This window comes from Cyclopterus lumpus, chromosome 23 (genome assembly GCF_009769545.1).
Source record: "Cyclopterus lumpus isolate fCycLum1 chromosome 23, fCycLum1.pri, whole genome shotgun sequence".
Classification (NCBI taxonomy): domain Eukaryota; kingdom Metazoa; phylum Chordata; class Actinopteri; order Perciformes; family Cyclopteridae; genus Cyclopterus; species Cyclopterus lumpus.
This window is the reverse complement of record NC_046988.1, coordinates 4,818,609-4,846,295: the sequence shown is the minus strand read 5'-3', so window position 1 is coordinate 4,846,295 and position 27,687 is coordinate 4,818,609. Positions and strand designations below refer to the sequence as shown.

The following is a 27,687-nucleotide window of genomic DNA, read 5'->3' as shown; positions in this document are numbered from 1 at the left end:
GAACAGTTTCAAATCAGAATATTGCCGTAGACATCTTCAAACAGTTTAAAAGCTGTGCGTCAATTAAAGTAAAAATTTAAATACATTTGTTTTTTTAGAAAGAAATATAAATATATATCTATAAACTAATAGGAAAGAACCCAATAATAAACAGTTTCACTAGTTGGACAAACAGAATGCAGAACGACGACTATATACCAAGCAGTATGAGCTAGAGGGTTATTCACCACTAGAAAGGCCAACCTGCCATCAGCTGACTGCCAAGCTCAATTCAAGGGGGCATTCAAATGTTTCTATGGATGCTTTTAAACTCGGTTTTAACTTTAAACACACCAAAAATAATGGCTTGGTTGACGTGTATGTGGGCCTATTTCTGCATCTGTTCTTAACTGGCATGAACAGCAAAGATAAAACAGACTAGAAGTAGAAGTTGCAGAATTTGAATGGGATCTGGTTTGATTCTGCGGCAGGACGGACATCCTACAACTCTTTAAAACCTCCCGTAAGGAAGACAAATGCAGTTATGTCCATTTAAAGTTTGACATCTTCGGTGCACACCGTAGCCGTCTATTGGCCTTTCTAGTGATAGATTGATCATTGATCTGAGGAGAGAGGGTTGCACCAGGTGGTAAACATCACAAACAGTGAGAAGAAAAAGAGAAGGAACAGGAAGCTGAGGTTCTGAAGAGGAAGGAGACTCCATGACAGATTAACCTGTCAGGCTTTTTTTCTCTCTTTCAAACCTGACAGCTTCTGAGGGGGGAGGGGTGGCTTTTAGTCGGAGAAGAGGCTGGCGAAGGACTGTCGGAGGCTGCGGATGGTCTCGGCTTTGGCCTCATCGTCGGTCAGGCTTCCTCGTAACGTCTCTGTGAAGGTGTTGGTCAGCGACTGGGATTTGCTGCGCAGTAAAGAGAACAGGAGTTGACAAGAATACTTGAAAATCTTAAATAACTATTTGGCTCAGTAACGTTATACTGATGGTGTCATGGGTTGTATCAGTGGGACCACAGTGTGGACGCACTTCAGCTGCGGCGACTGTTTCTGAGCTCCGGGCCCGGAGGCGGCAGGGATGGGACCGGGCTGGAAGGCCTGGCTGGGGGAAGTGCTGGCTGATCGGGCTCGCTGAGGTGAACCCTGGGCCGACTGAGATGGAGAGGCGGAAGCAGAGCGGTGTCCCCCTGCTGTAGGTACACACAAATTACAGAATGCAGCAAGCCCTCCGTTGCAGTATTACACAAACGACAACGACAACATCAAAAAAGTGTCTCCTACCTCGCCTGGGCTGTGTGGTCTGTGGATAAAGAATGATACAGCGATATCAGTGCAGTGAATGAGATTTAAAATGTTTATGCTAACGGTACACTACCTGAGTATAACTGTACACACAGACGGCTTTCGCTTCACATTATGTATCACTGCAATACAATACCTGAAGATAAATTATATATCAATTACATTTCTTGGATGAGATTTGTGAGATTAAAGTGGAGCATTAGAAGTAATGTCAAGTTTTTTTTAATTAGATTAGATTTGATTAGCTGTTCAATTGTATATTTTCAGTTGTTTTATTTCACAACATGAATGTCGAAATGTTACTTCAAAGCCCAAAATATTATTGATCTGGTCTAAAAGAAGCCACGTTTAAATACACTCAACCACTGTACTGTACTAGAATTAACTATTTTTTAATTTGAGTGTGAACTAACACCAGGTTGTTAAAACAACAACTTGAAATTAAAACAAAAATGAGTGACCTCACTGGCCTCAATGGTAGCTATGACCCATAATGTATATGTATATTTATAAAGCATGCAGTGGTATTACCAATGTTAATACAGGTGGCAGTTAAACTGGAATTCGGGATTGTACAAAACATATTAGTGGGCAGAGGTTAAGAAAAGGTGGATCCTACTGCAATGTTTCTTTGAGCTGAAGGTTGGCTAGTCCGACCAACCTTTACACATGAAAGGTAAGTCAGATATACTGCATGATGTACCTTGACAGAGGAAGGCTGAGGTGTGGACACTCCCAGCAGCTCCTGGGTCATCTTATTGATGACCAGCTCTGTGATCAGCTGTTTATCCTCCTCCACGTGCTCACCGATGAGGGGCATGGAGCTGTCCATCACCTACAGAGACAGAAAAACAGCCAATCAGGGCCCTGAACGATTTCACCATCGATCTGAAGCGTTGACATTACTCCACTAGATGGCAGTATTAGACCTCTTATTATGAAGATGTGACGCAGTCTGACCCCGAACGATGTCAGTGACAATGGACCCTGTGGTGCTTTTCCAGCAATGATGGGTCATCTTCACAGCGATCACATACACAACAATGTTCCCCACAAGTGGTTTTGCCATTGAGTTCAGACAATATAAGCTATGCAACACTCTGCTGGCCTTTAATATAATGTATTGCCGGATGCACCGAGCCTGACACTGACTTTTCTGTTTGTTCCCATACTCACTCCTACTTCTCAGAAAGCCCCCCGTGTGCTGGATCGGTCCTGTCAGTAGAAAAGCAGCAACCAGTACAGCAGTTTTGGGTTTTATTAAATCGAGGGTCTGAGACCCTGCAGATGGAAACAAAACTTAACAGAATTTCTGTCTGATTGTTTCTTTTAAAATCCTCTGATAACCAAAGAGAGCAGCTAAGTGTGTATGTGCGTATGGCGCCATTGTTAGGGGAGACACAAATGTTGAGAGCAACTGACCCATTCTCCATGTAAACAGTAGACAAACTGAATAGGTATATTTAAACACACAAATCTCATCTTTCAAACTGTCAGCTTTTTCTCTGTGCCACCCTCTGATGGGCCAAAAAGGGGACCGGCAGTTTCCAGTGAGCAGCAGATAAAAAAAAAACTCCATTCGTAAATATTATGTTGCCGGGGGTATGACTTGGAAGGGCACAGACCACATCCATTGCTGTACACAAATAATTAACCTCAAAGAAAAAATATCCCCACCAGTTGAGCTCACATGCACGTACACGTGTGCTGCAGAGCCGCAGAGCACATGGGCATTCGGAGACCAAAACAAACAGGGAGCAGAGTAGTGCGGCGGATGAGGCGGCCGAGGTGCGCCCCCAGCAACAGGCCGTAAACACGGCGACGGGCATGCATGCATGTGCTGATCCTGCATGCGCTGCAGGACACAGCACACAGAGACTCCAAACCAACACTGCACCCGCTCGCGCCACTGAAAAGGGGCTTCCGCTTTTCTCTGGTTGAAGTTGTTTTTACGAGTGACATCAATGTAATTCAACATGCTGGTTTGAGACTTTGCAGAACCAGGGACCTGTTGTTGCTCAGACACAACAAGTGTCCACATGGGGGGCGTGGCTCAGAGAGGGGTCAATCACACAAATGATTTCACAATATATTGTTCAGCCATCTACTGGAACTGGCTCTCTTTGCTACAAAGTGGAAGTATTTTATATATTATTAGTTCCATCTAATAAAACACGACCGAGCCAAACCATCCTTGACCAAGTCTCCTTCAGGTCCCGTTAGTTATGCCCATCTTGTTTCATGTGGAAAAGACGACAAACCACGTAATAAAAAATCTTTACTGGGACCAGATTTTTTTTTTCATGCATGCTTAAATTTAATGAATCCAGATTAAAATCCAAACTGTGCTTTTCTGTAACTAGGTTTCTTGCTTTTTTGTCCTTTGTTTTTCAGAGTAGCTTGAGATCCAATCTTGTGGGTTAATACTGTTCCACACAAAACCACCACCAGTACCAGAGAACCCTTCCTTTCCTGTGTGTACCCAGCCTCTTGGCGAGGACTCGGTGGGGCGTGGCTCTGCGTTTTGGCCAGTTGAGTCATTACCACAGGGGACTGAGCCGAGGCCTGGCAGGCGACCGCCACTTCAAACGGCGTGCGGTGGCAAGCGGAGCCGGGATCCACCCTGTTGATTTATGATGATACGGAGTCATCTAGCAGAAGACCGTTGCTGCCACTGGCCTTTTCAGCACTGGAACACAGAGGTGTTGTTCTGCACTTAATGAGCTGCAGTGTGCTGTCTGGACAATGTACCCGGCTGCATGGGAGGGTTCACAGAGTACAACATGTGAAATGTGCAAATGATGGGGTAGACGCGGGTACAGGGATGGGCACCGGGTGGTGCTTTCCTGGGAAAACAATTTCAGCTTGCAGACAGCAACGTTTGTATTCCTCCGTCCTGCTGGTTTAATGTTTTTTATGATTCACTCCAAGTTGAAAAAGAGTTAAAGATCATTTTAAAATAAAAGTTTTTCTCATTGAGTATACCGTGTTTATTCTTAAACTCCATTTACGGTATCTCCTCTCTATCTCTGTCTGCATCATTCATGTCACTGAGTCACGATCGTCATGTTATGCGGTGTCATTCTGTAAAGCAAGAGCTCGTCGTGGTTTTGAGTCAAATCGTGTCATTTGCGTGCCGTCTCAATCAATGTGTCATGCGAAGTCGTGGCTTTAAAAAGGCCCCGTGCTCTTTCCAAATTGTCACTCTATGTTAATATCATGTGCCAAAGAATGCACGCCATGGCTGTGCTCTAATGTAACGTAGTTCTGTGAAGTTAGCATTGTGTGAAGTTAGCATGCTAACATGCTCACGCTGACCATGCTAACATGTCTCCAATGTTCAGTTTGTTAGCTGCATGCTAACTTTTGCCAATCCGCACAAAACACAGCTGAGCATGATGGGAAGGAACTTTAGTTAGCAGGTAGTCTGACGCTATGTGTCCCATTATTATTGTGTCATGTCCGTTCTCTATTGTCATATTGACACTGCGTCACGCTGTTGTGGGATACCATGTCGCCTCCATTGCCTGTGCACGTTTTCAGTGAATGGACACAAAGCCGGAGGTTTCTCCATGTTAATACCGGCTGCGGCAAACTGTTAATGAAGTGCGTCTGAGCAGCTCATTACTTTTCATTAGGGAGAGGTTTCATGGCTGATGTCTTTGTCTGGGACAAAAAACAGATTCCCACTGTGATGCACCGGCAAGCTCTTCCCTGTCGCGGTTAATTAAATTCCATCGTGCTGAAGGGTTAGAGGGAGAGAGCGAGAGCGAGGACGAGGAGGAGGACGAGGAGGAGGAGGAGGAAGAAGAGGAGGAAGAGGAGGAAGTGTTGCGCGTCAGAGAGAACATTGTTAATCGACTGTGTCACCAGTTTCTCTGTCCTCGCAGTCCGGCTATAAGAGCACGCATCTCTGGGGAGCTGAAAGATATTTCCTGCGATTGAGTTTAAAAAAAGAGACTTATTTTCTCACTGCTGACCTCACCCAGCGTGTAGATAGAGAGAAGTGCAATGTCATGGTCGCAAGCTAAATATGGGCACATCAGGGGTCCCCAATCGGCCTGTTTCCTCAGATTTGAAGACACAGGAGGCCACGATGGAAAAACAAAACTGATTAAAGAACTATTTCTCTTCTCTCCTGGGTATGATTCTAAAAGGACCTTTGAAGGCAATGCTATGATTCATTAACAGTTTTTTTAATGTGCCAGTAGAGAATCTGGCAGCAACATGCTACTGATAGCAGACTGAGATGCAATTCCTTTTGAGAGAAAACAAGTCGTGCCTCTAGTCTCTGATTGTGATGTTACGGACCCTTGAATGCATTCACAGCATTGGACGCCCGAGTGGGAAGCGATCTCCGTCCCAGGCAGCGCTACCGCCATGCTCGTCCCGTTGGGGCAATGAAACGACTAATTTGAACGAAGGAAAACCTCCATCAGACCGGTTGTGTCAGGTCAGGCAACAGACACTTTATTTGTGTACAAACTGGAGGAACGGGAAACTTTGCCGGCGGACCTAAAATAAACCGGCTGCGTCGGTAGGCGCAGTGAGTCAACCGCAGACTCCCGATGTTTTCATTCTCCTGGCCGTGTTTAGTCTCCGGACTAATCATCCTTTCAAGGCTCGGGCGATCATGTGCCATCAAATCTGACGACACCCTTCCCTGTTGACTTGAAAGATTATCAGCTGGGAAGGAGACTGAACCGGGGTTTTATCAGAACAGGTGCATTTCAAATTACATATTGCAAGAAAGATTTCAGTGTTCCAAAATATTAGGTACTTTTAATAGCAAGTCTCTTTTTCTTTTCTCTATTTCTCCACCCTGCAAACTCAGACTAAAGTTTGGGGTTATTGTGAAGACAAACTGACCTCGATGATATAGTCGTTGCCGTCTTTTCCGTGGACGGCCTTGACCGCACAGATGTCGAGGCCACCAAACATCTCCGCGCAGGAGTCCACCCACAGCCGATATCTGGAACACAGTAACACCAATATCCATCCATTATCGGACGCTTATCCGGGGTCGGGTCGCGGTTGGAGCAGGCTGACCCAGGCTTCCCTGTCACCCAAAACATTTTCCAGCTCATTCTGGGGGATCCCGAAGCGTTCCCAGGCCAGCTGGGAGATAAAATCAATCCAGCGTGTTCTGGGTTTTCCCCGGGGCTTCCTACGAGTTGGACGTGCCCGGATAACCTCCAGATGCCCAGGAGGCATCCTGATTAGATGCCTGAACCACCTCAGCACCAATATGTTTTTAACCTATAATTGAAGACCGAATAATCTCTGGAGGCATAATGGAGGGCGGGTTGGACTACTCAGAGGTTATAGTTAAATAAATAAACTGTAACTACAATTATTTAAATGTAGAATTATCGCCTCACGGTTGTAGGCCTCTGCCAAGGAGTCAAGTCTAAGTTAACTTCCATGTCTGTCCAAAATGTCATGACTTCATCATTTTATCCTAACCGCGTGAAATCGTCCTAATTAGTATCAATACCTCACGTGTTTTGTGAGGTCACAGTGACCTTTAACCTCCAGACTCTAATCAGGGGGACAGGCAATGGAAATCAGCCTTGCGGCTGTAATTGGGTGCATTTACATTTTAATTTAATTAATTACGTGTTCATTAATGTACATTGTCCCTCTCGAACAAATGAAAACTTGAAGTTTGTCTTGAGTTTGACTGTGAATTTGAGGAGATTAACCTCAAGATATGCACCCGAGATATGACATTCACAGGGATCGGAGAGCCGTGAGGTCACAGGAACCTTGACCTTTAACCTTTGACCATAAAAATCTGTTCATTTCAGTCCAGGTACCAAGTTTGCAGAAATTCCCCCCAGGTGTTCCTGGGATCACGGCGTACGTACAGATGGATGGACGGACGGAGAACCCCAAACATAACGATTATACCAATAATGATATAAGAAATAGATCTAACTTCAGGGTTATTACGGCCGTTGCATTGTCAGTATCTGTACATAGAAACATTAAAGCTGCGTAGGTATGTGGAAGTGATAGACGGGAGATTTAAAAAAACGAGTCGTCTTCAAAAGGTATAAAAAGACACACAAGTCGTCGTCTGGCCAGCGTGTCTCTGAGTCAGCTCACCTGTCGGTCATTGCGATCTGTTCCAACATGGCAGAGCCTGTGTTTGCCTTCCAGTTCCCAGAGATGGACGTTCTCCTGCAAATCAAAGAACACCACTGAGAAATGAATCGGCCTGCACCACGACTTGGACGCTGGAGAGAAAACCTCATGGGAGAAGATATCAGCGATGGTGATCGCCGTCCACACCTACATTATGTTTGTGTCGGGGCCATTTAAAGACGTGGTTTCATGGCGAGGCCGGGGGGAAACCCAGATGAGATAAGGCGTGGCCACTCTGTTCCTCTGTTTTTGGTCAAGTAATTGTCGACTCACATTTTGTGTTGCAATACGCTCGGTTAAACTTACAGAACAAGGGCTCTTGCTTCTAAATGGGTGTGTGGTTTTTTTGAAGGGAGGAATGGGACCACGAGACATCTCAGAATGGAGAACAACTAAACAGGGATGAAGTGCTCTTCTGCTGTACGAAGTTAGATCCACTATGGCACACCAAGCCAGGAGAAGTTTCTTCCATAAGCTTAGTGTTCCCTTGAAATCTTTCAAAAGTCTTCAATAAAATCAGATGAAATCTTGACGTAGACATAATCAAGGTCATCATGAACAAGACTAACTTACAAAGTTGGTCAACGATGATTATTCAATCACATTTTAACTTTTTAAAATAAATAAAACAACTGTACAGTAACTTCAATTTTCATTATGACTGGATGTGATGTGTAATGGATAACATAATGTGTATTTTTTTACTTATTATATCATCACCCTTTTTGGCTGCTCAAAGCACCCGTACCGTAACACCAAGAATAGACGAGCATCAAGATCCATGCGGCGACTGGCTCATATCATTTTTTCTGCTTCTGCACACTATAAGGAATGTGAGGTTTTACTCCTTAATCACAGTATAATCTAACTTACCCTGCCTTGGTATGCCAATGTGGATCCAACTTCACAGACATGGGGGACAGGTTGTACAAGTTGTTTTATGTATGTTATGTATCAGCCGTGGCTACATGTTGAACCACCTGCTTTACTACAAACTACTTTACCGTACTGACATATTCTAGGAGGAAGTTATGAAACCTCATGGCTGTCAAATACACTTAAACAAAGTGAGTCAGGTTAAGGGTACTTTGGCTCTGTACGATGCTGGTGGTGTGAAACGTCTTACATGTACGCCTTGTAGTTGCTGCCGATCTTCTGGATGCGGATATCGTACTTGGACAGTACGTAGGGCTCGGTGGTGGCGTAGGTCCCGGCCAGAGCCACCACGCTGGTGATGTCCTGGAAGTCCTGTTGGTTTTCCACTTTGATCTGCGGAAGAAACACCACTTGTTAGTGAGAGGCTAATTAGAAAGAGGCGTGATATAAAGCCGTGGGATAATGAAGGGTCCCTGGATGGAAAAGATTGCTTTGAACTACGTCACCTCACTCCCATCAAGTGATTAAACTGAACACTGAACACCCAGACTGAGAGGAATCAACGTTATGGCAACCAAGCAAAACACAAAACACGGCTCCTACATCACTGTAACTTTTGTATAATTGGGTAACAAGAAACTAGTTGCCTCTCAGTGGTTGTCTCCAGGATCCTCGTGTATTTCTTATCAACACTATCTTGTATATAGGAGCTCTCATTGGCCTTAATCTGAAGTCTTCTTCTTTGGAGTATGTGTGGATGATGACGTGTCCGTAGGTGGTGACCACCTTTTCTTTGACCACCCTGACACGCGGATTTACGAGGTGTATTCCATCAGGTCATGGGAGACGGGGGATCTTAGAGGACAAACTCATTCATCCCTTTCAATACTTGGCAAACTGTCACAACTCGGTGTCGAAGATGCAAAATGATTCAGTCCAGAGCTTCTTCTGTGGTTTCTCTGGTAGCAGCCAGGTTTCAAACAGTCAAAGTACCATCTCACTGTTAGATCAACATCAAAGACAGTTGCGCCACAAAATGTCATACTGATCAACATGGAGCATCGACTGCAGAGAACAAATGAAGATTAAGACACTTGTGACGATTTGTGAGGTCCCATGAAAACATTATGATGCTGCGCTTACGAGTCTTTAAAATGTATAAACATTCACATACAAACAAGAAATACAAATTGTCTGGGCGGAACAAAGAAATCCCAAAGAGCTGTTAAAAGTGGTGCTACCCTCACCAAATAATGAACCAGAGAGCCGACGGTGGGGAAACCATTAAAGCAAGCGCGCCAATGGTACCAAAACAACAAAAGTAGGTGTAAATGTTGAAAAGAAGAGCCGGCAGCTTTGATGGTTCATGCGATGCAATAAATGTGTTGTCACTTTGATGGGTGATAGAAAAGAAAACGGTTGGAACCCACATAAAAAGCTGTTCTAGCACAACTAAATCCATTAGTCTCTCAAATGAGCTCAGAGAGCAGAAATGTTTAATTCATAATATATGTTTATGTAATATATATGTACACACTACACACTATAAATCTACTGTAAGAACGGGTTCTCTTAGAGCTGAAGCCAAGAGTCCAGCAGTGACATGGTACACACCCCAGCGAGCCTCTCCATCATTCACAGTCTGACTGAGCTAAGCCGACATATCACGTGAATATGAACTGAGCCTAATTGGTAGGAAATAATCCCCACCTGAGTTCTCTCAGTACACTGAGATGTTTTTCTGCTGCAGTGTTTCTAGGTCTGGCATAGCCAGCATCTTATTTGGGCTCATGTTAGCATACTTTAGATGCTGATGTCATAACCTTTCTGCACAAAAGAAGAGCAATAGAATGACAAAGTTAGCACTGTGGGTTACGTGCAAGCCAACATTAGCTTGTGGTCGTGCCAGACCGAGGAGTTTTAAGCGTATGGAATTCAATGTATCACCTGTTAGAAGAAGAAAGTGTCTTTTATTCTTTTACAAAACATAGTGTTGCGTTAACGTTGGACTGAGATTTATACTTTGATAAGGTCACTCAGACTGTCCAGAGGCTTCATTTGTTTTTTTATTTTAATCTAGCTGCATCATTGTTAATCGATTGTCATATTAGCTCATAAATGACAAAGTATGCACGACAAAGTTGTGGAGGCTGAGCACGGCACCGTGTCCGTTCACAGTAAAGTGGCAGAAGTTGAAACGCAGCCAATGGAAGTGACTCACAGTTCACAACATGACTCCACAGGTAGAACCTGACAGCTCTGGGCAAAATTACTCAATTCCAGCCGAACCAAACACACCGAAATGATGCGAGCAGAATGTGGAAAGGAAGGCCAGAGAAGGTGGACCACTGGCATGGAGATGAAGGACAGCGCCTGGTGGAAAAAGCCATGTCATACTGGTCAGTGTCCAGGACTTACAGAGCCTGACTGGTTTGAAGCTACGTAATGGGGAAACTGGGTAAAAAGCTTCACTCTGCTACTGGTATGTCAATATGTTTGTCATATGAAAAATGAGGAGCAACGTTTAATATGTATAGACAATCAAAATTTGCATTTACACCCTTTACTGCGATTGGGTCCCGCTGCGTTGCTAATGGCAGCCGTAGGATGAGAAAAGGCAACATACTTTCATTATCAACAGAGACGCATTGTTTCCTGAGTGAGTTGACTAAACACGTCACCATTAGGCGAGTTAAATAAAACCACAGGCACGAAACAACAAACATGTCCTCCGGTGAGGTAGAGAATAGTAATCAGGTTATTGTGACTCATAATAGCACCTATAAAACAATCTCTATTTAAAGTTAACATTAGACTCATAAAGTACTGGTCATACCAGACCGTGTGAGGCTGGAGCAGTTAAAAAAGAAAAGAAAAGCCTTGAATGTATCAAATTGAGTGAGGGTGTGTTTTATTGCTTCTTAGCTCAACTTACTATTTAGAACAAATTTAGAGGGAAATTTACATTAAAGTTAGATGATCAATGCAATAATGATTTAGACTACATGTAGCACCTTTAAATGATATTATATAGGGGAAGTATATGTGTTACTAGAGCTAGAAATGCAAATTTTTTTTCTTCTTCTTATCCACTTCCAAAACAATTACAAGTGTCTGTCAAAAGCAAACGTATAAAAACAGCAATGACCTAAATCCCACACGTTCCTGTCCGCTCTCAGAGCTCTGTGAGGTCTGAGGGGTTAAACGAGGTCCTGCCCAACAAGGGCCTGCCAACTCCCCCTCGAGCCTTATGGGAAATTCTATAGCATGTCTGGCCCTTGAACAGGAAACCAAGCCCAACCAGACAGACGAGGGGGAAAAGACATACATGAAGTGTCTCTTGCTGTGAATCCAAATAACTGGAGAGAGAGAGAGAGAGAGAGAGAGATATATATATATTTGTATTGTGGAGAATACGCGTGTGAACTTTGTTATTGCTGTATCAAAAGCTTTACTCTATTTGGAAACAATCGCTCCTCAACGCTCATTGCTAACTATGTAATCAACCATGGAGATGACAGACGTCATTCTACAGTTATTTCAAGCAATCCTGTTAGATCTTCTGGAATTGTTAGTCGTGTCAGAGAACATCAAAAGTAAAACCACCGGCGGCTTGGACTCAGACCTTATCAGCCGTGTGTCTGTCTGTGTGCCCTTCTGCCTTTGTAACTATCAGATATCCAGTCAGTGATAGTAAACCAGCTCTACAGCCCCGATTATAACTGGGATTGGGCCATCATGACCGATTTTGAAGATCACTGGTCTGTGAGATCCAGAACAAACGGGTTCAGGTTTCCTATCTCCTGCCTGCTCTTTGAACCGCAGACCAATCAAAGCCGTCGCGATAAAATCACACGTTTGATTTGCACGACTGGAATCTAGACAAATCTGAGTGTGAGCTTGTAATCTGGGTGGATAAACGTGGCAATCTCAACGTGTGACGCTCGTCTGCAAAAGTTGATTGTTGCAAGTGGGGAGTTTGGGTTTTTAAAGAGTATTTTTGGCTGAAAGAATAGCTAGACATTTTGAGCAGATTGATACCACTATCACTGCTATATATGAAACTACTTGAACATTAAGCATTACAGCTACGGTGGAGGTTTTAGATTCATTTTGAAGTCTGGGATTTGAACTTTGGGTTCTGACGGAGATAAAAGAACAAATGAATGAGTGTGAGTGTTTTTGTATATGTCAAGAAAAGAAACTCACCTTCCCCATGCCTGCGTGAGCGTGCCCCATCTTGACCACCACAGGGTAGGAGGGGGTTGTAACCTGCGGACAAGAACATCAGATTATTAGCTGAGTGTGATAACCTTTGCCTTATCAGAGCTGGGTTTGTGTGGAGGACTTTGCATTTGCTGTCTGAATAGCTCTCTTCTCCACAGAGTAGAAAAGACGACAATTCCCGAGCCACAAACAGATCGTAGGTCAGTTTTTGAATACACTTCTTCAAATGAAGTCCTCTTAAACATGCTTTAACTTATACACTTGAGGATAGTGGAGAACAAGCTGTAAACACAGAGCTAAATTGCATTCATGTAAGCCTCCTGATAAGTCCAATATTTATTCTTCTTTCAGCTCGTTTCTTTCTGCATAAAGACCTGACTATATGAAATATGTCTCTTTATCTGCTAAATTGATCTACCAAAGGCAAACTTTTGGCTTGGTAGGCGTTTGGTGGTGGGCAGTTAGAAAAACAATGAGCTGGAAGAGAAACTGCAGAGTTGGGTGATACATATCTGTGGGTCAGCACAAATAAGACCTTTCACATTACACATTAAATATGAATAAAAAAATGCTTTGACTTTAAGATTAGAACCTGCCTTTTAAAGCTTGGAAGCTCAGGGATTGTTGGTATCAATTGTTTGGAAATGGCTGCCACACTAAGTAGGAACATTCAGAACTGTACTTGGTGTTCTAAATATACAATAAGACAGAGGTGTGGTAAACACCACATTGAGAGACAACCCAAAATTGGAAAACTATTTCCTTCGCAACTGATTCGGATGTATACATGAAGTGTCCACAACCGTGGCCTTGTAAAGAAACACTGGCTCTCATGCCATCTCGCTGAACTTGTAGCTGCTCAGTTTAGGAGGCATGAGGTGGAGTCAGAAGAATGTTGGTTTATTACACAAAAGAGCGAGGTTCTGGGAAGCTGGGTGGAGGACCACAGCTCATTGGGATGGGTTTGGATGAACCCGGCAGGCCGCAAACATGCCATTTCTCATAGTTTGTAGACTTAAAGTGGATGGAACATCAACAGATTACTTCAAACCTCCCTGTGGTTTAAACGCCCTTTGATACATCCACTGATATGATTGTAAATGGGATGTGATTTAGGAGGGACTTTTCCAGCTTCAAAAGCACTTTCCCCACTCATGCTTGCGATAGCTCTTGGGCAGCAATGTCAGGCTATCTAAGGGGCTCTTTGGTCATGTAGCATGTATGATGAAGAACGAACAGCACTATTGTGATCATTTATTGACGATGAAATAGAAACACTGTACAAACACTTCTCTAGACAGCGGTCGAATAATTTGCATCGGAGGTTTGCGCCTTCAGTGTGGCTTTCAGGTATACTGTCAAAAAATAAATAAAAAGCACAATTCAGAATGCTCTCGTGCATTCTCACAAAGGCATGTCGATGTAAGAATCCCAAAGTTTACACAAAGTCTAGAGATGTAATCTCTGCATGGCACCTCAAGGTGAAGCCCTCAATAAAATAAACATAGCAGGAGATGAAGTTCAGACCCGAGGCACGAGGCCAATTCATGCATGGAGATATACTGTGAGCCCCGACCTGGGAGGAGGAAGGGAACGCCTGAACAGCTGCTATCACTTCATCCAAACCCTCCCTGACGGTTGACAGGACTGTACATCCTAAAGTTGTTGTCAGCTTGTTTTACGCAGAGCCCTGAACAGACTTGAGGGCGTGAGCGGCCATTCCGTTGACAGGTTTTGACAGCACAGGCCTGGCCGACACGCTGACAAGATAAAGTGCACTCTTAATTGTCTCCATTATCGCTTCACAAGTGCCTGAATGCAGAAGGGGAGGTGAGACTGTATCAAGGCGTCCACTTTGTAATCCACTTTCAAATGCTGTAGTGCATAAGTTCTGATTTCGGCCCGCCACGTCATGTGGCCCAAGACGGCTTAAAAGGCATAAGATTGTCTTAAAATTAAAGTCTATGCTGATTTACAGTGTACAATGACCATAGACTACATCTCCCACAATGCATGTCGATTGTGTGACCCGCGAATGAACGGCATCCTACCGCGAGAAACCGGTGGTTCCATATCGGCGTTTAACTAAAAACAAGTGATTAAGTTGGAAAAAGTCCCCAAATGTCCAAGAAGAGAGAGATTGATGCAGATGGATGGCAAATTAAAGAAGATGGGAACATGAATACATGGGTGTGCTTCAAGGAGACAAACCGTTAAGTCTTCTGTGTTATGATGCGGTGTTGGTGATGAAGGAATACAATTAACGTTGGCATCTTGACACCAAACACGGAGCAATGTACGCTAAATTTAGCTTCCAGGACAATCATAAAATTGTCCAAGAATTAAAAGGCATACTCCAATCGTATGCAAAGGTATGTGAGCAGGTTAGCCCCAGACCACATAAAGGTATGTGAGCAGGTGAGCCCCAGACCACATAAAGGTATGTGAACAGGTGAGCCCCAGACCACATAAAGGTATGTGAGCAGGTTAGCCCCAGACCACATACAGGTATGTGAGCAGGTGAGCTCCAGACCACATAAAGGTATGTGAGCAGGTGAGCCCCAGACCACATACAGGTATGTGAGCAGGTGAGCCCCAGACCACATAAAGGTATGTGAGCAGGTGAGCCCCAGACCACATAAAGGTATGTGAGCAGGTGAGCCCCAGACCACATCTGGTATTTATTGTACCAGTTATGTCCTTCTAAACTGTGACAAATCATTGATCTTTGTTATTTTGTTTAATAGAGTAATGTGGGTTTCTTAACCCTTACATTAAATGGATTTATGTTAGAATAATATCAATTATATATATTTTTAGATTTATATAACTGCATGTACAATATTTGTACACTTAAATAAACAATTGTTCGGCCTAGACAAAACCAAGACCTGGACTTGACCATGACATAAGGCGTGTGTGTGCAGGGCGAAAGGATCAGACACACTGGCACAGGACAAAGGGAGACGCCGACTATAAGTACACATGAGGGCAGTGGGGAAACAGGTGGACACAATCAGGAATCAGGGAAGACAATCAGACTGGTGACACATGAGGAAGGGTAAGGAACCTGAAACGAGAGGAGAGTTCATTTCCAAAATAAAACAGGAAGTCACAAAACAAACATGGAGACAAGACAAAAACCCAACTTGACATACAGGTGTGACAACAATAGTCAAATAAAAAGACAGTTATTTAACAATATGTTAAGGAGTTAAGGAGTTCATACAGTGTTACAGTTACAACCGGCCTTTTGAGGGCAACGATGATGCTGATGTGGCCCACGGTGAAAATGAGTTTTGAGTTTAGTGTCAGTAAGAGGCGTTTAATAACATGCAGGGAATGCAAAATGGGAGAATATAGAACTTTTTTTAATGTTTCATTTGTGTGTGCCAAAGTTACAATACTGTTGATATTGTTGGCACACGGGTGAAGTTTCAGGTCGTTTGCAATCCGCAAACTCCCCGCTGGATGTCGCCAAATCCTTCACACTGGACCTTTGAAGATTACGACTTAAAATTGTTGTCAGTTTTCAGGGTGTTTTGACACGACTGGACTACCAACCATGGGAAGTGGGAAACGGCCCCACGACCCCAGATCTCCAGGGCCCTTGAAAAGCGACAGGTTCAATTTGAGTGACCTTGTTTTGTGCATTTGTTTGGGAACATGCACCAAAAAGCTAATTGTTTAAAAACTACTTTAAAGACCTTTACTACTTCAGTTATATTTCTATAAGCTTCATGTACACAATTGTGTTTATTTCAATGACCAGAGAGCAGATCCGTGGTCAGGTAGTATTACATAATAGAAAAGCTGTCTAGATTGTGAGTAACCGGGGCTTAAGAGGGCCCACCTGCCTAATTTGACCATGGTGTTTGAGAGGGTTTACAGCTATTTTGGCCCAACAGTGTAGAACTCATAGTACTTTTATATAAAAGCAGGACAAGAGATATTATAGACCAGCACAATCCGGCTTCAGTCAAAGTGACCATGTTTTTCACTGATGAACAGATTGTTGTCAAAAGGTCCCTAACACAAGCAAGAAGATCGCTATAGGCCTGGCAGAGCAGCACCAGGGGTTGACTGTAAAAGGTCTGCAACTAACTATGAAAGCAACACAGTAAGAGTTTACCACCACCATAAAGATTGTGGACTCACAAGAGACAGATGAAAAACATATATATAAAAAAGAGACTTAACACAGCTTCTACTGCGAATGTGACACAAAAGTAGAGTTTGTCTGAAGGCTTATAATTAGTAGAAATTAAGTTGGTTTAATTGCTTGCAACAAAACGAGATTGCAATCTATTTGCTTTACAAAGTAAGCTATGTGAGGTCAGTCAGAAGTTCAACACTTCTACCGCGGTTATATGTGTGCGTCACATGACGAACGATAGGTCGCCTGAGGTTTTAGCGAGTGTCTGAGAAGAGCGCAGCAGGAGCACAACGCTTCAGTGTTTTGGGTGGAAGGCGCTGAAAGCCACCCACTCTGTCTGGACACGCTCCTTCCAGCCATTCCCATCAGCCTGGCAATGACGGCAGGCGCTGTACATGTTGGGGAGAGACGACCACATCCTCTGCTCCCGATGAAACCGGAGCGTCAGATGGAGACATGCGCTCACTGTAGTTTTCTGATGGACTCGAGGAACATAAACACAAGATTGTCTCAGTCCGAGAACATTTATGTTGGTGAGATGTAAGCCATAAACTTAAAGTAATGCCTGACATGTTGACACCGTATGAGTCATTCAGGCTGCTCCAGCGTCTGCATTTGGGTGGTTTTATAAGCCTGGTCACTTCAGAAAGTGGCTAAATTCATAATTCAGAAACATGTGGTTCTAGTCTTTTGGTGACATTGGGGTTACTTGGAGGTAGTTGGTAAACTACTGTATCTAGCAGGCTAACTGCTAACAACCGATCAGGCCAGGAACATGCTGGCCATAATAGTTCTCCAAGCTTCTTTCTATTCTGATCCGAGCTGTGCCATTCACTCCCCACTGACAATTTGTTCTCAGTGTCGTGCATCATTTCATTCATTAAAGAGTCGTTGAACGGGAATAAAAGCTCTCGGAGCTAGCCAACTTGCTAGCTGTCAGATAGCAAGTTTGTTAGATTGGTTACAAAGGTCACTAAGGTGATAATAGAGTGCTGCAGGGTTGACGTATTTTTGTACGTTTGCATCCCGCGGGTTTCTTGAACCATGAATAATAAATCTAACCAAAAACCAATGGACTTTGCAGCGAGGGCATTCCTACAGCACTCTAAACAGTAATTTCACACAGTTTATTTAAGAAGACGTAGTTGTATCATTGACCCACGTCTAAAAACCTGTGGTGCAGTTTATACTCCAACAGAAAACAGCGATAAATAAGCAGCTAACAAGCTGAGATAGCGAATCCACTGCTTGCAATGTGATTAATTTGGTCATCTTCTTTTATAAATGACAGTGTGATTAGGGCATTTAGTCTGTTTGAGATTCTAGCTAGAAAACAGAGATAGAAAACATCCTGTGAACTGTGGCTGGAGCCTTTCCTCGAGACATGAGGGAGGCTACTTTATGGGAAGAGTCCTCATTGTGATTGATATTCTTCATGAGATTGTTCAACATAACAATTTTCCATCCTTAAAAGGGCCTTGGCGGCCATCAGCGCGCGTGAGCAAATGTGGAACATTTTGGTTTAGAAAACATCCCAGCTGCACGTGGTCAACTCTGCCTTTTGTTCCCAGCAGGAATCTGTAAAAGCCATCGAGTGTGGTGAAGACGTTACGAAGTCACATGCTAAAGAAGCTAATTATATGGTGGGTGGGTGATTTCACCGGTCGAGGTTTCATTTCGTAACACAAGGGCTTCCCTCATTTACAGTAAATGTGTCAGCAACAAGGCCTGCCACGTGATGGAAATACAGGGAAGCCCATCCGCCCCCGCACACAACCCCTCCTTCTTTCTCGATAGGCAAAGCTTGCTTGAGGTATGGGATTGTAGCTCAGGTCAGTGTCTGAGGGAAGTCATGCTTCCCTAACTGCCAAAACATCTCTGTGTGACATTCCAATCCCAAACACGTTCACCCATAGTAGACTGGAAGTCTGCAGAGCCCACAGTGAACATGTTGAACCTAAGGGGACCAAGGACTGCTTTCAGGTCTGTGGTTTCAGAACCACTCTAAACTATTAACAAAAGTTCCTTTTTGCTCTGGAGCTTTTGATCATATCATATCAGTCCTGATAGTTCTATACATTTACTATTACATGATAATTGGACAAAGTCTATCTGCCAAGACAGAAACTAACTACTGTCGCAAAGGTCCATCTCCAGCTCAAATCTCTGCTGTTATGAATTGAAAAGTGATCACATCTTGATTGAATAATGTAGATTGAGCTAAAAATACAATATATTAAGTTGTTCAACTGCCAAAACAAAGCATTGCAGGAACATGCAGCATGAGGCTTTAAATGACTCTAATCCCAACAGCATTAAAGCATTCACATGTGATAATAGTATATTTCTTGAGACATAATGACACACAGCTTTGTGGGAAAATAGTTTCATAACAGAATTATCAGAATTAATTGATATTTTGGCTACTTGGAGAAAGCAGAACAACCTATGACCACAACGTCTAATAATAACTAATATTATCATTGAATTAAAACTGTTACGGCAAACATCCAGCAGACACGTTGCAACATTAGCATTCACAAGGAGTGTATTGTTAATATAAAAAATATTGACTAGTACATCTTAAAACTAACTTAGACTTTCAACTGCTTTAGGCAACCTGTAGGAAGAGTGACCGAACTAACTATGAATTATAACACTGTCACAAATAGGGAGGGACAACCATGAAACGATTGTGTGTATTTCTAAAGTCGAATACAGGCCTAACATTTGGTCAGCAACACTAGTCCCTTCAGATCCAATTTAATTCATATAGTACAGTCAAATTATGTAAAATTCCAGTAAAGTATTGAACACAACGCCAAAATAAAATAGGTCACACATGCACGCAAGCACGCGTGCACACACGCACACACACACACACACACACACACACACACACACACACACATACATTACCCAACAAAACACATGGTGCATCCATCCTGCATTTATGATCTCCTCATTTTTATTATGGCATCTCAAACCTGCCACATCAAGGAGACGACATGAGGCGCAATGGTTTGGGCAGACGACAAGAGCAGGGTACCCCGACCCGGAATCCTTTTCAAGAGTCCGACCACATTGGGACCAAAGACAGCCTGCCCACATCAAACCCTGCTAGCGGATTAAATGAACCTCGAGAGACCAATAATGTTTATCATGTAAGTCCCGGCTAACTTACTGACTGAGTTCGTACACCTGACAGAAATGGATTCAGCTCTCTTTGAAAGTGTCGAAGGTAAAATGTTTGAGTCGTGTCAATTGGTGGCAGACACATTTCACTTTGAACTGCTACAGATTGGAAAGCTAAGTATGAAGTTGAGAATCAAAACAACTGGAGAATCAAGGGGGCGTAACCCAATAACCGCTTCAGGTACCAGTTACTGTCATCATGTAGGTTGTGATTGGAGGAACTAACGTATCATTTCAAAGTGTCAATAATTGTATTTAATTGTGTCGGACGCTGAGGCGCACTGACCAAGCTGAGTTATGTGACGCTTCAGCGATGACAGCGTGTTGCATACGACTCAGCAAAAGCTACTTTAATTCAAATGTCTGTACGTTAAAGTTAGGGCTACAGCCATAAGCCGATTAGCTTAGCTTAGCATAAAGACTAGAAGCAAAGCGTGAAAGGTAAAACAAAATATCCCTACCAACACCTTCAAACCTCACTCATTAACATGTTGTATCCCTTTTGTTTCATCCGTACAAAAACCAAGACAAAACATAACAATGTATGGTTTTTAAGGGGAGAGACGCACTGGACTGTTTCTTGGCTGAAGGTTGCGTTTTCAAACTTCTTGTACAAACTAGATATCAGAGGTGCTGTTTTCCTTCCTGTCAGACCAATCCAGGACAGCTGTTTCCCCACGTTTTCGTCTTTAACTCTGAGAAAAGAAAGTGCATTCCCCAAAATATAAAACTATTGCTTTGAGTTAACTCTCTTCTGTGAACTTTCTAATTCATGCTCAAAGTTCAGATTTCACTTTTCACACATCTCCCACATTTCTCATGTCATTGAACAACTTGATACCCTTAAATTACAATTGATGGTTGTCCTGTTCGTGGTGTTTTTGTGTTGTTTCATATGAAACAACAACAGATGGACAGGTGTTGATCCTAATCTGTATTTAAAATGAACTGAAATGACTCAAGTGAACAAAACACGTGCAGGCAAAATTCCTCAGGCTGTAAACCTTCAAAACAAAATGACACGTGTTCCCAAACTAAAAGTGACACAATCATGACACATACAGTGGTTCATGGATACGCCCCCATAACAGACTTTTTACGAGTTGTCATGGTAACTCCCCCCCCCCTCCTTCGGGCGAACATCCACGATAAACAGCAACAAACAGAAGATGCCCGTTGTGTTAGAGTGTATAGGGTAAAGGCCTTTTAATGGGGCATGGTAATTATTGTTGTGGAATGTAAGCTCATCTGGCTTCCATTAGAGTCTGTCCTGGAGTTGTACCACGAGGAAGACAGCTGTCTAGAAAACACAACTTGTTCCCGGGGATGGAAGTTTCCAGGGCGGATGCTTCCTGACAACACTGAGGTGTTGATAGAGAAGTGACGGCGATGGTTGGTGGCGTCTTCTGGTGGTCAAGCCACCTGCTCCGTCATCACAACTTGCTGAGTGACTGGGAGAGAAGAAATGCATCGTACAGTATTGCGCGTTATCTATTGCAGAATAACTCAAACCAGTAATTACTGTACAATAAGTACCATACAGTAGTAATTCAGTCATGACTTTCATGCTTCCGACACTAATGAAAGGGTCTTTGGTTCATGGGAATATGGAACGCAACAATTTGTTTGTTTGGAATTCACTCAGATTAAGATGAAATAAACAACCATCTGTACAGTGTATGTTATGAATTACAAGTTGACTCAGTGTCAGATCATCAAACCAACTGCTGCAGATATGGGTGCAACGCATCACAAAGCATCCCTCAGGATCATCATTCAACCATCACAAGCAATGTGGTTCAGCGTCATGCCCATGAACACGAGGAGCTGGGGTTCCAACCGCCAGCCTTGTGAGTGGTGGATGACCTCTTGTGCCCACAGCCACCCCATCATTGTTTTCCCATCAACAGTAACTGTATTTACTTTCCTTCATTTACTTTACAGATATAGAGTGACGGTGGCCTGTCCATACTGCACATACAGTATAGGACTGGTTACATCCAGGTCACCCTTTTCTGTTTCATTCAGAATCTCTCTACAACTTCTGTCGGAGGAAGCACAAGCAGCCCATGCTGACCTCCCGCAGGTCTTGTGGTTTCCACGAAGGATAAGCCACTGGAGGAAAAAAGCTATATTTCTGGGGTTCCAGTGCAGCCAGGACTTCTTTTTATGTGCGCTGCTCATTGTTAACACTCCGATTGACAATTTCAGATGCAAGATTAGAGTTGAAGTTGAAAGACGATGTGTACGACCAAATTGTTTCGGTACAGACTTGTGGGTTCAAGACTTTCGGCCGGTGCGTTCCCCCACTTCTGCTCTCCACGAGGACCGTTAACCTGCATTTAACCAAAGGCTGCTCAAGACACACACACACACACACCTATATATCCACCCTTATGTTTTATTCTGACAAGAATTTCTCTTATAAGAGAGTAACTTGTAATAGCTCAGTGATCTCACAAGTGGCTAATATTACAGACGGTTAACCAATATCATTTAATAACAGAACGCAGACACTACTCGAGTCCATTCACTTTTAAATAAACAGAGATTTGTTTGAAAGTCAGTGAGTACATGTCCAGACTGTACTAAAGCAGAGCTATTTCCGTCTGGCTTCTCTGCGGTGGTGCTGTAATAGGGAACTGGACGAGCCTTATTAGCACTAATCAATTCACTAACCTACATTCCTGCTTCAGAAGAAAAAGGACAGACGGGCCTCTGGCGAGCCAATCCTGCAAAACCCATCAACACTGTGCCACATTCCTCTCAGTCGAAAAGGAAAAGTGATGTTTCTATCCCATTTTCCAGGGGCTCCTGCAGTATTAGGTCTCGGAAAAGGCTGAGCAGAAATGAGGTGACTGTGTGCCATTTTGGATTCCCTGTGCCATGATCCAAGGACTGAATGGAATCATTCACTCAATCCCTTCAGCTTAGCGATGCTGCTGAAAACAATCAGGGATCCAAACCCACATCTGGGAGCAACGTGACAGATATAAGTGTACCTTAACAGGCAGATAGAGGTAAACTGTGTACTTCTCATTCTTCTCCTTTTCTCCAAATACATATTCACACACAGGGAGGTCAGAGGTCAGGGTCTGGCAGTTTCTTGCCACGCATGAAAGTGGCCGCGCAACAATTCAGTCGCCTTTCTGTCACTGCTTCCAAGAAAACAAACGCAGTCTTTCCTTCTTGTCCCACAATCCTCAGAAAACTGGACAGAAAACACATGAAACCTGCAGTCTCATTGCAACATTCAGCAGATGTTAGGTCTGGATTTGAAGACGTGGAGGGAGTTTTGTTTTAACTACTATCAAACTGGGCTTTACTGAGTGGTTTGCCATTGTTTTATGCAACATTGTCGAGAATAATACAGCTCGCCAAAGCATACATCCTTGATTAAGTTATTTTCAAAAGCATGGTGGGAAAATAAAACTGTTTGAATGGTCCAAAAGTAAACTAATTCTGTTTATTTCACTTGTAAACCATGTTATATAGACCCCAGGGTTAAAATCAAACATTCTTTCTAGAGCTATACATTATAAATGCTCAAACCATAACTGTACTGTAGGTTTCTTATGGGGGGGCTGTGTGAAGGGAGATATGTCACGTGAGCCAAAGAAACCGCGTGAGCTGATTGGGAAAATTCAGAAAACGGCACTCCTTCTCGGACTCATAACTCATCATCATCATCTCTGAATGCCCATCTCCAATAAACGCCCATAAATCCTCCATCCATAACTTAAAAAAACACATTATTTTTCCCTTCATAACTTGCATAAGGATCATAGCTTTAGTATCAAAGTAAATCACGGATGGTTGTGCACCCATCCACGTGTACACTGCAAACAGGGATTGCTAATGGCTAATTCTGCAAACTTTAATGGTGCTAATGTGCCGAAATGTAAACACAAGCTGAAGCATTCTGGTAATCGTAGTTACAAAACTTGCATGATAACGCACGATCATAAGGCCAGTGCAAAAGGTGGAAACACTAAAGCTGCATTCTTTAAAACAGACAATACTGACACACTCATTCAAAAGTCACACAACGTGACAGTGACTTTAGGACATACAAAAGAATCTGTTGCTGATGAGGCGCAGTCAATTAGTGTGTGGCAGGAGCAGTCAGCAAAGTATTTGGACAGCAGGGGAAGTAAAGGCGGGCTTCTGCAGAGCGCATACCAGGGCTCACTGTTTTTAATTAAGACATGGTAGGAGGAGAGGGGAGGGACATCAAGGAGGAAGATGTTTTTGGAACAGCTGGATGTGGCAAACCTAGTCCGTATTTAAACCAGCTGTGCAAGCAGCGGGAATGGGTGGTACTCTGTCATACACGACTCCGACATTAAAGCAATGACTTAGTGATCATAAGTCAGTAGAGAGCTGGCTGTAATACCCTTTTAACATGGTTCAATCACAGAAAATGTTTTGGAATGTGTTATCTCCATCTGGATTTACTTCTCCATGCAAATGGTGACGACCACTTGTGCAAACTCTACAAGGGAAACAGGCCCAGTTGTGTTCATTTAAGTGCATCATGGTGCTACGGTGCAATCAAATTGGTGAAATGCCATCACAGTGTGCAGGGCCGTTTGTAGATAAGTGCCCACGTGCTCTCAACGGGGTCTGAGAAAGGCCACACACACACTTAATGTGGCAGTTACTGGAGAACGGCATGGAATTTGAAAAAAACAAGGTCCGTTAGAAATTTGTCATTGTTAATTCATCTTTATCTATACTTGAGTGTGTCTTGAAAACCGGAATCCAGGGAAATCATTTCCGATTTTATCCGCCATGATTTAGGAGTTATGAGCAGTAATGTAAATGCAAATATTTTTAAATAGCCAGGTGGCGCTGGTATTCACACTAAATGGTACATTCCTGCTTTACCCATTGCCTATCCAACAATTAAGCAGATGTTGCAGTGAGGAAAAAACAACAACGATTTTAAAAGCACAACAAAAACCAAAGTACAGTAGTGTTTTTTTGTTTCCTACAGCTGTACGTGGACCCCTTAAGACTCCCCATGCGGGAAGTCTGGAACCTCACATTGGGAACGGCTGCGCTCCAGAAATATTGACAGGATACATCCACTTTATGACACCATTAACATTAACAGAGAAGAAATTGTGCTTGAGATCAAACAGATTGTTGTGGGCATTTGCATTAGTTCAACAGAGGTATCTATTTCTAAATGAAATCAGGAGAAACAAAAGGAACACAAGCAACAGAGGGCCGAGTGTTTGGGATATGACTCAGATAACGTTGAAGAGATCCCCTCTGCAAGTTGAAGTAAGACGCTGTTTTTGTAAGCTATCTAAACACCATTATGAATTTCTTAAACGGCTACAAAAATAATTGCTTTATGCAACTTTTGTTTCCATGCTGCGCATAAATGTTTGTGTAGAGTCCCCCGTCTGGTTAATGGGGGATTCCAGTCGTAAAAACAAATGTGGGATGACTTGCCTCCTGCTGTGGTTTGTCTTGCAAATCATGGTGACCTGTAGTCAGCTCAGCCCACACCCTCTGGTCTCAGCCGGGGCCCACAGAAACACTGAGGCGTCCAGAAGAAGAGCTTTCATGGAGAAAACTCCCAACAACAGCTCAAAACAAATATTAGTGAGGCGTGTGGAAATCTCTCTATGTAGGGTAGTGTACTTTGTTGTTGTTTTGGGGGCAACATAGCAAATGCAGACACATGATGCAATGTATTTAGCAACAAAAACGCCTTTTGCTTATCTAAAGAAGTAGTCCCCGACCTGAGAGTGGCGACCCCTCCAAGGGTCCCAAGATAAATCTACTGGGTCACAAGATACAAGATAATTAAATGGATAAGAAAGAAAAACACACAGTATATTTCTGTTACACAACGTACTGTTTCTCCAAGTTGTTCTTTGTTTTCCTAGTAAAACGGAAAAAAAGAAAAGGAACTTCAACCCTCACAGGACCTTTAAAATAAAACCCCCGTCTATGCTCAGATCTGATGATGGATCACAAGTGGACATTGCTTCATTTAAAAAGGGTCACAAGTCGGTTGCCAAATCTTCAAACTGCATTAATTCATTACTTGACACAACACTGACATATTATCACCGTATAATGTTGCTCTAGCTTAACTGTTTCCTATTTACACATCCAGTAAACGTAGAGCAACATTAAGTTCATTTAGAGTTGTGTCTCTGGCCACTTGATGAATGCAAGTCCAATACTCGCTCTCTTTAGCTTTGCTTGGCTACCCAGCAACCAAATATCTGTCTCTTTAGCTGATAAATGCTCCACTGTGTTCACCAGCTAGTCACCGACTTTGTTTATCTGCTTTTTGCTGAATGGCGCTACCAGCAGAGACTGAACCTAAACAGTAAACATGTCGGTCTCTAAAACCCAAACGACACACTGAAAGACACTAAAACACTGCAGAACTGTCGAGTGATAAATATACGTGCAATACACCTTTTCACATAACACTCGATCTTTTGATCCATTCTTGATATAAAAGGTATTAGAGCTGCTTTAAAATATCAAACATCCATTGTCGAAGAGGAATGAAGGCCGATTTCTCTCTGAAAGACCATAATGCAGTGCGACAAGACTGATTAAGCAGAGTGGTATATCTGGAATCATAATATAGCGCTGATATGTATTTTGAAGCGCTTGAATAGACCATGGCTTCTGATTAATGCTTGAATGAATTGATAATTCACAGGTCTCACAGGACTCTTTTGGTGTTTCTTTAAAGTCATACACTTTTCCACTTTCCACAGAGACATGATACTACTCTTAAAATAATAGCTCTTCTTCGTGCAAAGGCCAGATGACTCATTCCTAAGACAGCAACTCATTAATTGCCTCCTTCCTGCAGACATCACGGGTAGATAACACAACCCTTGAATGGTTTTGGAATGAAACGCTACATATGCTGAGACCAGAGGAAACAACGGAACAGGGATCTCCCGACAGCGTGGTGTCATTTTCTAAATTTAACCATCTGCCTGAATCCCTCCACCCTCCCACTGTGAGACGTCAGCACCCTGTGGACCTCGTTGACACCCTTGACCTCTGACCTGCTGGTGATTCACCGGTTCTCCCTCAAACCAGCTTCCCTAAATTAACTTTCTCTGTCATCCTCCCACACACACACACACACACCTTCTCTCCGCTGCTCAGGTTTCTGGGAAAAAACAGCTTTTTACAGTATTCTGAGTAGAAGAAACACTGGTAGGATTTACTGTGTCTTCCAAATGAACTCTACTCGAGGCAAATTAATAGGGCACACTGACATCTAAGAAGGACTAACACGCTGGTTTATAGAGGAGCAATATGGGTAAACACTCCTCGGTTTGTTTTCCTGTCTCAAAACAGTTTAAGTGGTTATCTGAGGAACACATTTGGCTTTCAGTCTTAATTCTTTCCAAGAGCCCATCACTGCTTATATTTCATTCCCAGTGATTGCCTGCCGATCAAACAGTGTCAAATAACAACCGTTGGTGTTTCTGCCAATGAGGTATGAATGACGTGTATAGTGGGACACTTTCTCCAAACTAAAAGGTAGCTTGCCAATGACAGTAAGTAGCTTTCTTGTGCTAGCCTGCGTTGTGGCGTCACAACCCAATATTCACAGTGAAGTGTTCATTTTCATGTATTCTGGGGAACATGCCCACACGTCACAGAGCAATGTTGGTTTGGACTTGTGTTTATACTCACTCGACACATGTAGATCCACTGTTCACGCGCCATTCAACTCCAGCCAACTCCTGAAGGATTTATGTGGGTCTAGCTGCAAATACTCCACT

The 27,687-nt window shown here is 43.1% G+C and overlaps 1 protein-coding gene across 1 annotated transcript in view; it reads right to left on the bottom strand.

The window, feature by feature from the left end:
* Positions 1-774: 774 nt before the first annotated feature.
* The window catches only part of LOC117726100 (synapsin-3-like), an 87,555-nt gene continuing 60,642 nt past the window's right edge, over positions 775-27,687 (bottom strand). The window contains exons 7-14 of the mRNA XM_034526176.1: positions 12,529-12,591; positions 8,570-8,712; positions 7,405-7,479; positions 6,163-6,265; positions 1,997-2,128; positions 1,273-1,291; positions 1,022-1,181; positions 775-898 (exon numbers count right to left, since the gene is read on the bottom strand). Of these exons, the coding sequence (XP_034382067.1) occupies positions 775-898; positions 1,022-1,181; positions 1,273-1,291; positions 1,997-2,128; positions 6,163-6,265; positions 7,405-7,479; positions 8,570-8,712; positions 12,529-12,591 (819 nt within the window). The remainder of the gene's footprint in view (positions 899-1,021; positions 1,182-1,272; positions 1,292-1,996; positions 2,129-6,162; positions 6,266-7,404; positions 7,480-8,569; positions 8,713-12,528; positions 12,592-27,687) is intronic.